Below are 10,785 nucleotides of genomic sequence, written 5' to 3' on the forward strand. Positions count from 1 at the left end.
CACCAGTCGACGATGCCATATTTTAGCTTATAGCTTTTTCTCCTAAAGCGTTCCTTACTAATTTAATCGTACGCTAAGGTCAAATAAAAGGTCAAATCGTACGCTAAGGTCACTAACGGAACGAGCAATGGATCCACTAGTAATCGACACATACCTGCGAAAAGCCACGTCAGGTAACTGTCCGTGGGTACAATCGCGGGCCGAGTCGGCAGTCGTAGCAAAAGTTTGCGCCCGCGGTAGATAAAAATCCAAAAGTGGTAGCGAATCGGACCCGATCCCGCGGCGCCAAATTTTAAAGGCGGAAGGGCGCCACCGGCTGGGTCTTTGTATTTTGTCGATACGAAACGTTTACCGTTAGGCGGCGTAGTCGGCCGGTTTTCCGGACGTTCCTCCGGGAATATTTCCTCCGCCGGCAAATAGTTCCGGGCCGGGGGAAATTTCCTTCGGGTAGTCCGGGGAAGGCGGAATCCGGCCAATTAGGTCATTTCTCCGCGGCACCGTATTTCTGCCGAAATAAACGGGGTCCGCGCTCCGATAAAAGAAAAAGTCGACGTTTTTAACTCGACGACTACCGACCGTACGTAATAACCAGGTTTACTTTAGTAAGCGGCGCCGATAGGAACCCGCGTAAACCGGTCGACGCTTTTAACCCACTTAACGCGTCTCTTCTCGGCAGTTTCCAGATGTTATTAACTCGTCCCTTCGAGCGAATAACTCTTGGCCGTAAAGCAGAATTAACCGGGGAAACTGGTCCGTTCCGGGAATAAAACATTTTTTTACCCGGGGCGATGCGCAAATGCCGCGGCCCTTTGGTAACGTTGGTCCGAAAGTCCGTCGCCCGGTCGTCAATTTAGAAATATTCCGCCAATTTCCGGGGAGTTTAGTTACGACTAGTTGGTGAAAACGCGTTCTTTTATCCCTCGGCATTCGTTTAAAAACTGCGCTCTATTCCGGCCGGAAGCCTTCTTTTAACTTTTGTCCCCGGAAACTCCGATTTTAAAATTGTAGATTTCGCCGTCGTTTCTGTCTCCTTTGGCCGCGGTTGGTTGATCCTAAAGACGGCGCTATTCACCTACGCACCCCAAGATCGATTTCCGCCGCGGCGCGTGGGATTTAAGGGGGATGCGCGGGGAGGGCCGCCTCCCCTTTCCGGGATCTATTCCGGTAGAGCCCGCTACCTCGGATACTAAAACATTTCGTGAGGCGCGTGGCTTTCTTTCGGCGTCTTCTTCGGTAACTTTCTGGATGGGCCCTGGCGCGCGCCTTTATCCGGAACCCAGGCGCGTCCGTTCTCCGGCCGGGAAAAGGGAAGGAGTAAACCCGCACCGCGGCCGGCCGAGAACGGGATTTAAACAAAGAGTAATTTTATTGTCGCGCGCAAGTTTTAAAAATCCCCGGCAGTAATAATAATTTCGTAACGCCGAGTATAAACGCCATTATACGGCCGGAAGCGTCCTAAAGCATTATCTCTTTGGTACCGAAATCCGAGGAAAAGGCCACTCCCGGCGTCAAATATATAATCGGCGGGGGACGAAAGTCATTAAAAGTTTCACCCGACGCGGCTAAACGAAAATAGTTGCAAATACCATCGTTTAATAATAAGACCACCGATAACCGTCATAAAAGCGCGTCGGTGCGAACGGGGGGAATTCGTATCCGGCGGGGGAAAGAACCGTGGGAAAAGCCAAACGCCGGGAATTTAAAAAAGAATCGGTCTCGACCCACCGAGTCGGACCCAAACGGAGTTAGTGGAAAATGTCCCTCCGCCGAAAGAAGAGTTAAACCGGGTCAAATTCCTTTCGCGTAAGAGAAATAAACCATTGCGGGGACTCGGCCCTCCGTCGGGTTTACCACGGTGCGAAGAATTCGGAAAGCGCCGGACGGACGAGACGAGTCGTTCGTCCGTCCCCTTCTTATTTACGCGTAAGGCACGCGTGCGCCGCGCCGTCGCCGACGCTCCTCGATCCAAGCGTTTCGAAACCGGATCGGTCGTTACCAAAGTTTAACGCGGTCGTTAACTCCCGAAGAGAAAAAAACTGGCAATTTCGTGCAAAATTCTTTTCTTATTTTTGTCGTTCCTTTCCGCCGCGGGAATCTCGGGTCCCGCGCCGAGCCTTTCCTTCCCGAAAAATCCTCTTCTCGGTCCGGGTCCGAAGACGGGACGGGAGGAAGCGTGCCGGCCTCCCGCTCTATTCCGAGAAACGAAAGAAACGCCGATCTCCGCCGGCGGAAGAGAATTGCGTCTTGTTCGCGCGGCGAGATCCGAAATTGGTTTTCCCTTCTCCCACGCTGCCCTCTCCGACTCTCGCGTCTCGCTCGCTCTCTTCCCTCCGCCGACGCGTCGTGAGAATGGCGCGCCTCTTCCTGGGGACCGTCGACTTCCGGGTGGAGTCCTCGGCCTCCGACGACGATTATCCCGCGCCGCCGAGCGCGTCGCGCTGCTAAAACGAAAATGTTCCGCCCGCCAAAGGGGAAAGAGGGAGACCCGGGCCGAGTCGTCCACGCGACTCTTCCGCCACTTTCTGCCCCGTCCGATTAGCTAGGAGCGGGGACGAGAGAGACGGCGTCCTTCGCCGTCCACCTCGAAACTTTTTCTCTCGACTCCGGACGCAAAGCGGCGTCGAAAATTCCCGGACGCGCCGCGCTTCGCTCCGACGAACAATCTTTTTCGGTCGGAGTCGACCGCATTCCGTCCGCTCGGTCGACCGGAAACGTTCGGGTCGAGACTCCGAGTCGAGGCTGACGTCGGTCGACGGCGTCTCCGTCGGAAGGCGCGGCGCGCGCCATTTTTTTTCTCCGGACGTAAAGACGTCCCGCCAATTCCGGAAAGAAAAGGACGCCCCGTCCGGAAGCCGACCCTTTCCCAAAGAGACGCCAATATTCGACATTACACGAAGGACCCGGCGGCGGCGGCGGCCGGGTTCGAAGGGGAAGGCGCGCCGTCGGTCTTCGCTCCCTCCTTTCCGACTCTTTCCTCCCAGGAGTAAAAAGCTATCCGAAACCGGGAAAGAGAACTTCCGGTGTACGCGGGAGGGGGCGCGCGGCGGCGGCCGCCGGAGCGTAACCGAAACTGACGCGGAGCGAGAGGCGTTTCGGAAAACGTCACCGTCCGGAGCCGCCATTGGCGGGCGCGGGTTATATGGAGGGGTTTTTTGGTCGACGGCGCGCATTCGTTCCCCGGGACCTTTTTCGGACGGAGCAGGTAAGCGCCGGGTGGAGGAGGGATTAAAGCGGCGACGTTGTACCAGGCTGTTGCCTGTATTTGCAGATGGCCCGATACAAGATCGTGGACTACACCTTCCCGACGGCGGCCGAGTTGGCCCGAGTCATCCTGACCCACAAGGGAATCGAATTCGAAGACGTCCGTCTGGACGGGGCCCGAGCCGGAGAGGCCTTGGCCGGTGAGTGGGCGCGCCGCGCTCTTCGGCCTCTTCCCCGGGCTCCGCTTAATTTCTGCTTTTTTCAGCCTCTCCCTTTCGGACGCTGCCCGTTCTGGAGGTGGACGGAGAAGCGGTGGCGCAGAATCACTCCATCTGCCGCTTTCTGGCCGCCGAACATGGTGAGCGCCCTCTCCTGGCGCCGACGGAGGAGGGCGGAAGGAGAGGACACCGACCGGCGCCTTTTCTCTTTTTCTTTTCAGGTCTGTCCGGGAAGAGCGGCCGGGACGCGGCCAAGTGCGACCTGGTCATGGACGCTCTGTGGGACATGTTCGCTCGCATGAGAAGACCGGAAGTGGAGCGCATGACCCGAGAACAACGCGTGAGTGTTCCTCTTTCTTCGTCCTCTCTTTCTCGGTGTCTCGCCGTTAACGTCTCGTCCTCGGCCGAAAAACCGTCGGGCCGCGCGACGAAGAAAAAAGAGAACCGGTCGAGACGTTAGCGTCCGAGGACCCGGCCGCCGCTGTCGGATGGGGCGGGGAGGAATGGGTCGACCCAGGGTTTAAGATGGAGTGACTTTTCAGCTGGCAGAGCTGTCGACCGTCATCGAAGAAGACGCTCCCGCCTATCTGGATGGACTGGAAGCGCTGCTGAAGAAGAGCGGAACCGGATATTTCGTCACCGACCAGGTAAGACCGTGCGGAGGCGGAAGGGACGATCCGGCGAAATAAATCTTCACTCCGTCCTTTGGCTTTCCAGGTGACCTGGTGCGACTTGGGAGCGGCCCTGGCCCTGACGGCTTTGGAGCACCGTCGACCCGGATGTCTGGACAAATACTCCGAACTGCAGAATCTGGTGGCCAGAGTGGTGGAACTTCCGGCCGTCGGCCAGTTCCTCCTGTCCCGGGCCCAGTCCGACGGCCTGTGAGGCTCTTCGGCCTCTACCGGTTCCTATCTTCCACCTCCGGCTCCGCCTTTTCTGTACGCTTTTTGCCGTTGTCCATTAAACTTTCGTTTATCCGTTTTCCACGCTTCTCGTCTTTCCTTTCGGCGGAAAACGTAATTCCGTTTTTACCGTCTTTCCACCCCATCCGAACTCGGGAGTTTTCTTCCCAGTTTTGTCCGGTTTAGTTTGCGCCCGAAATATAAGTTCAATGGCGCCCATTTTAAACGCTTACGTCTTTACTCCGGCAAACGTTTCTAAACGATTATCGAAGATCGCTATACTAAAAGCAGACGGGTAAAATTAGTCGCTCGGACTCGGGCATTTGGAAGAAAAAGTCGCGCGAAAGTAATCCGATATGGTGGAAATTTATCCCCTTCTCTGGGCTTTAATTAAAGCTAAGTTCGTCCCTCGACTCGGAAATCGCGCTACCCTCCTCGGCCACTTTTTCGTTTGCGGAACGGAGAACGAACGAGAAGCGAATGGTCCGATGGTTACATTGGCAGTGGTCGGAAATTTTCTCCACTCGTAGGCCTACTTTTTGCCAAGGGCTTTATCCCCGCCAACTCAGTCCCTTATTCCTAGACTATTGGCAACAAAAATTTCGTGACGATTCGTCAATTCCCCGTCACCGTTTCTATAATTCTTTTTTTTCCGCCTCGATTTTAAGCTAACCATTTAGAGTAGCTTTAATAGTTTATTTTGTATCCGTACCGGAAACCTGGCGATATTTTAAAGGACAAGTAGATAATACTGAAAGGAAGGAAGAATTTTCCCTTCTTTTACAGCTTCCCCTACGAAAACGATACGAGACGCGTTAACTGCATTCTTAAATATACGACAGATCGACGACTTTTCGGACGAATAATTTCTACCGATAAAAGTTCTTTTTAGTTTTAGTCCACTCGACTTATTTTACAATAGAAGTAGTACCTTTTTCTAAATATAAACAACTCTCCGGTCGGTCGTCTGGTAAAATCGCCTCGGCCTAACTCCCGATCGCGGGCGACTTTCTATCTCTTCGGCCGACCGTACGAAGGAATCGTAAAACGTTCCGGAAACCGACGACGTATATTACCAGAACTCGAACCGGCCGCCATCTTTCCAGCCATTGGAACGCTCGAAGGCGGAAAGTTGGTTTTGGGCCGGGCGTTTGAACTCGGCACACTCCGCTCGTCGTAGGTATCGTCTTCTAGGTTAGCCAAAGACGTTCGATTCCGTGGTCTTAGTGGCAGTATTGGCCGTTTCTTTAGCCGTTGAAAAAATTCAAAGTTTGTAGAAACCGATGTTCGCGCAAACGGTGCATCCGTTCTGTAACAGTTGGGTTCGAAGTGCCGACGGCAGCGAACACTACTATTGCCGAGTCGACCACCGATCGAAGTAGCGCTTATTTGCGGAATACCCGTCGTTTCGATCGTTCTACGTACAAAAAAGATACCGCGCCGTCGGTCGGCCATCGAAACCCGCTAACCTCAATATTTGCACAAACTCGGATCGGGACATCAGTGCGTAACGAAATACGCTTTCGGTCGCCCGTAAAACTCGTAGATTCAGAGTCAAACCTAGTTCGATACGTAAATGAAAAACAATCGGCGTAGGGTAATAACGGACTTCCGAAGCGAGTTTGATGTTTCTTCGGAAGGAGTTACGAGATTTTGATGGCCAACCCACGATATAGTATCGGAGCAACTAGGCCTTTATCTAACTTACGGGTGAAACGCCTTTGTCATATATTGCCGTACAATTAAATGCGCGGCAACTGGTCGACCCGTCGCGCTCTTGTGACAATTCCCGCATACTCGAGTCTAAATGAATAGCAATTAGGCCAGAAATATATACGCCAATAGACAATTGCTTATAAATGTTTTAAAATTAAATATGAAATGAATATTTTTGAAAGGATAAAAAATAAATTAAATATATATGGTATAATTTTGTTTGAACAAAATAATAGTTTAACTAGAGAAATAAATGCACGTAACATACGGGATCAAATGGATGTTATTTATAGATGAGAACGTAGTTATAACATACCTAAATTGTAAATAGGGCAAACAGGTAGAGAATTAAAGGTCCGTTTCAAAGAACATATCTGCCATAAAGAATAATAATAATTCGGCCGTAGCGGTCCACCGTGACAGAGAAGGCTGTCAAATAATAAAGGACGCGGTTAAAATAGTTTAAAAATCAAATACATATAAAAGAAGATGGCGCCAGCATTTAGAAATAATTAAAAACAAAAAAATGATGAATAATAATTTCGGCCAAAATTTGTACGAATGGTGGTACGCGTACCCGACAAGAGAGGGGGAGTGTAAAAATAAAAGAAAAAGAGGAGGTGGCGCTAATTTGCCGTAGTGAGTACTGACGTTATTAAGTAACAAGTAGCTAATAGCGTAGTGTATCATTTTATTATTTTAACGCCGTCTTTTATTCGTAATAGTCATAATGGTTGGCCGACTTGTAACGTTAGGTATTGTTTGTTTTAATTGTATTGCTCTGAACATCGTATCGGCACGTTTAATGTAAGTTTATCTTATCTTTTTATGTTGTTTGAGTATTCAAACTGTTAATATCTTGTTAATATTATAGTAAATATCTAATAGTGGGATCTGTATCGATAATTTGCCGAATGTTGAGGTATCACTGACTGTACGTTTCAAAGATGTAGATGTGTCAATTTCGTGAAAATGTAAATTACGTTACGACCTAAATTTATAATATCGATCCGGTTTAACTTACGTTGTTATTTCTAAAACAGTTGTAAAGAAGCTGACGAGGGACTATAGGCCCGAAGTGCATTCTTTTTTGGGGATACTATAGATTACCCCCTATGGAATTTCGGAACTTTGAGTATATATCTGAACTGAGGGGACAGAGACGAGTTCAACGATACCCTACTTTTGGACCGGAGACGAAAAATAAAAACGTTATCATACTTTTTTCGGCGATCGCGCGATGATAGGGAGTCGCGTCGCTCTCTCCGCTAAGTCGGCCTCGCTATCGCGATCGGGAGTCGCGTCGCTTGCCTTTAGTAGACGTTTACCCCCTTTTTTACTTTGTTCAAGAACTACCGTGAATCGATCACTAGTTTAGCACATGGCGGCGTGTGGTGGCTCCCATACGAGAGGTCAGTCGGGAGCACGAACAGTGGGAACGGCCGCCATGTTCGCTGCCGTAAGTAACATTAACCGAAATGGCGATCGCGCGATGATCGGAAGTCGCGTCGCTCTCTCCGCTCTCGTATCGCGTGTTTAACCCTCCGGGAGATGTCCGTAGTCCGACGTCACGGTTTGCAGACTTTACCGCAAGATGGCAGTACTAGCAACTACGGTGCCGTCTTCGTGAGAGCATTAAAAAAGTATGGTAAGTGAAAAAGTATGATAACTTTTTTTATTTTTTGTCTCCGGTCCAAAAATAGGGTACCGTTGAACTCGTCTCGGTCTCCTGAGTTCAAATATATAATCAAAGTCCTGAAATTCCATAGGGGTAATCTATAGTACACCACTTTTTTGGAAAATAAATTGATGTTCTAAGGCTGATCTTGTGTCTAGAGACGGTGTAATAAGTCTAGGAATAAAGAGGCCAACGTAGTGCTTGAAAGTATATTCCCAGCTAGACAAAAAGCGTATTTTAGTAACAACAGTTAGAGTAGACTTCCAATGAGTCCCGGGTTCTGGGCAACGAGACCGCTGACCATCTTGCCAAACAACCTGCAAAGTCTCCAGTCACGGCTTCATTCCTACCTCTTACATTAAGCCTAACAATCTCGTCAAGAAGTAAATTTTCATTCTCTGACAAGACAGCTGGGACCACGACACTACGAGTAGGGGCTCGCCCACATTTTCATCCCCGAGGCAGGGCCGAATTTACATAAGGGCATTTGGGGCCTGTGCCCAGGGCCCCCACAAAACTAAAAAAAAATTATGTTTAAACATAATTTTTTTTCTATTACCGCGACAGCCTAGTGTGGTCTAATCATGAGGTCAACAGGCAGAGAAAACCAAACCCGGGAAAAAAACCTATGAAACATCGGAAAATTTCGGGAAAAAATTTCACATAGGTATTTTTCAGTTAAATTAAAATAATTAGTTTTACACAATAAAATATGTGTATGTTTACAATAACCTTATTTTTAAATGAAATTTACAACTTCCTAGTTCAAATCTAATTGAAAGTACAGTATTTTGTGTAAATTTTCTAAATCATCAAATTTGCCTACTCTTAAAGGGGGGACCCCCCGCCGAATTTGTGCCCAGAGCCCCTGGATTGGTAAATACGGCCCTGCCCCGAGGTTGACACTACTGGGACTCTTTGCCACTTTTATCGCAATTGTACTTTCACTCAATTACCGGCCACGGCAACTTTAAGAAATACTTGCATAGATTTAGCTTTGGGGACAATCCACCCTGCCAGTGTGGTATTCACCGGGACCAAATACCGCTTCACTTAGTTTTTCGCTGCAATAGGTACAATGACATCGGGGATAGCTTAATGAGGGCTTTTTTTTTTTAACTCTTTCCGCCCTGTGGGCACTAAGAGGGCCTCTTTTAGTAGGCCCATTATGGGTTCGGCCAGGCCCACAATGGGGCGACCGGGTGGTGAGGGACGGGGCCCGACATATCCGAACGGACCACCCCCCGAAAAATTCCTGGGGATTATTCGACCCGTTCGGATTCGATCCCGGGTCCCCCAGAGCGGTAGGCTGCCACCTTTACCGCTCGGCCATCCGGCCGTGTTTAATGAGGGCTGCTATTCTGGAGGAGTACAACTGGCCATGCACCGCACACCGACTCATTTAAATACGTACAACGTTTCATCACCTTCTTGCATTCATATCCCTTAGTGGAGCCCCGGAGGGCACTCGTTTCGGTGGTTAGGATGGTACTTAGTTTTCCCCCTTGCTTCGCTTCTGTTATTTTATTACTACCTGTTTGTTCTCAGTAGGTTAAGTAAGGCTTATTAGTTTTTCTGGTTTTAGTATAGCTTAGGTTCTTTTTCAGATTTAGTTTTCGGTTAGGCTTAGGTGTAAGTTAGATTAGGGTTCATTAGCTTTTTTAGATTTTCGGTTAGGTTCGTTTAGGTTGTGGTAGTGTAGGATAGATTAGATCAGGTTTGTGTATAAAAAATCTGCGGTCTTGCTTGTTTGTTCGTCCATCCATCTGGTCGGTATTGTAGTTGTCTTCCTTTGTTTCTTATCGTGCTGTGTGTATTAGCTGTTAAGTTAGTATTAGTGCTCGCGTTTGCATTATGTTTTCTGTATTCTTTCAAGTAGTTACGAGTCCTTCATACTAACAGCTACTTGGCACTAACATCTACTCTTAGCTTTATGTGGCGGCACTCAATTATTGTTGTTGGCTACACTCGGGTTTTCTTTTAGACTCTTCGGGGACTACCGCCTTGCAGTCTAAAAACTACACGCTAATATTAAAAGTAGAGGGAGCAGTAGTAAAAGGTAGGATCCCTCCGAACGGAGTACGTAAGGTTACTACTACCTTTATGTACACCGTTCAGAGGGATCCTACCTCATTTCCCGGTCTTTTGCTTGTCCCGGGATTCCGGGAAAAAGTGAATTATATTCCGAGATTCCGGAATATAATTAATTATTTATAAGATATACAAAATATCTCGAAATCGAGCGAGATAATTATTTTTCATTTTTTTAAAGTAATTTAATAAGTTCCGCAACCTCCAAAATCATAATATTAATAATGCTGTGTAAAATATATATTGAAATTGCCTTTGAATCGAGTCGAAAATTTAAAGAAAAAATGAACTTAGATCAAACTTTTAACATTGAAGGTAATTTTCGTTTTTAAATAAAACATAAAACAAAACAAAGTATTATTGTAAATTTTTATAAGATTCTGAAAGCCAAAGCTGGACGATACTCCGATCACTCCACCCGGTTATTATTTTAATAATGAAAAGACCCGCTACCGAGAATGCCCTTTTCAATTCGATCGATGCGGGTGGAATCGTCTTTAATGCATTTAAGAGAAAATAAATCTTACGTGTTCTTTTTACCCGTAGCGTCGAAGAAGATTTCTAGTTCGTTTTCGAGATGCGTTACAGTACTTCTTTTGCTCTCTAGTGTTCTGGATTTGTCTACTTTCCCCGCTTTAATAGTGTCATCGAGCATACAGCCCGATAACTCGGAAGTTCGTTTGTCTTTAATAATCGGGTTTATGAAGAAAAACTTCACACTCACAGACTTCGTATTTGTTTGTACCCTCGTCCAATTTGCACAACCTGGCGTTACGCAGTTATTCCAGATACTGGGCATAGTTAAAAATTAAGACAGCGTAAGCGCAATTATTCCAGATACCACAGGTTCTGGCGAGTGAAGAATTTTCAGAGTCCTGTCACAAATAAGCTACGTATTGATCATCGACCATTTGTGACATGCCATAACTAGCAAAAATTTAAACTAATAAGCGGGCTTAAAATTAATAAATACAAATGT

At 47.8% G+C, this 10,785-nt stretch overlaps 1 protein-coding gene across 2 annotated transcripts in view; it reads left to right on the plus strand.

Moving 5' to 3' along the window:
• LOC136979448 (stomatin-like protein 1) overlaps window positions 1-4,400 on the plus strand; it is a 54,880-nt gene extending 50,480 nt beyond the window's left edge. For both annotated transcript variants that reach the window (XM_067275458.1, XM_067275457.1), the window contains 5 exons: window positions 3,269-3,401; window positions 3,467-3,559; window positions 3,641-3,759; window positions 3,962-4,066; window positions 4,137-4,400. In XM_067275458.1, coding sequence (XP_067131559.1) covers window positions 3,269-3,401; window positions 3,467-3,559; window positions 3,641-3,759; window positions 3,962-4,066; window positions 4,137-4,304 — 618 coding nt within the window. In that variant the 3' untranslated portion in view covers window positions 4,305-4,400. The remainder of the gene's footprint in view (window positions 1-3,268; window positions 3,402-3,466; window positions 3,560-3,640; window positions 3,760-3,961; window positions 4,067-4,136) is intronic.
• Window positions 4,401-10,785: the final 6,385 nt, after the last annotated feature.

The sequence above is a fragment of the Centruroides vittatus genome, unplaced genomic scaffold (assembly GCF_030686945.1).
Source record: "Centruroides vittatus isolate TY-2023 unplaced genomic scaffold, ASM3068694v2 contig_620, whole genome shotgun sequence".
NCBI classification, from domain to species: domain Eukaryota; kingdom Metazoa; phylum Arthropoda; class Arachnida; order Scorpiones; family Buthidae; genus Centruroides; species Centruroides vittatus.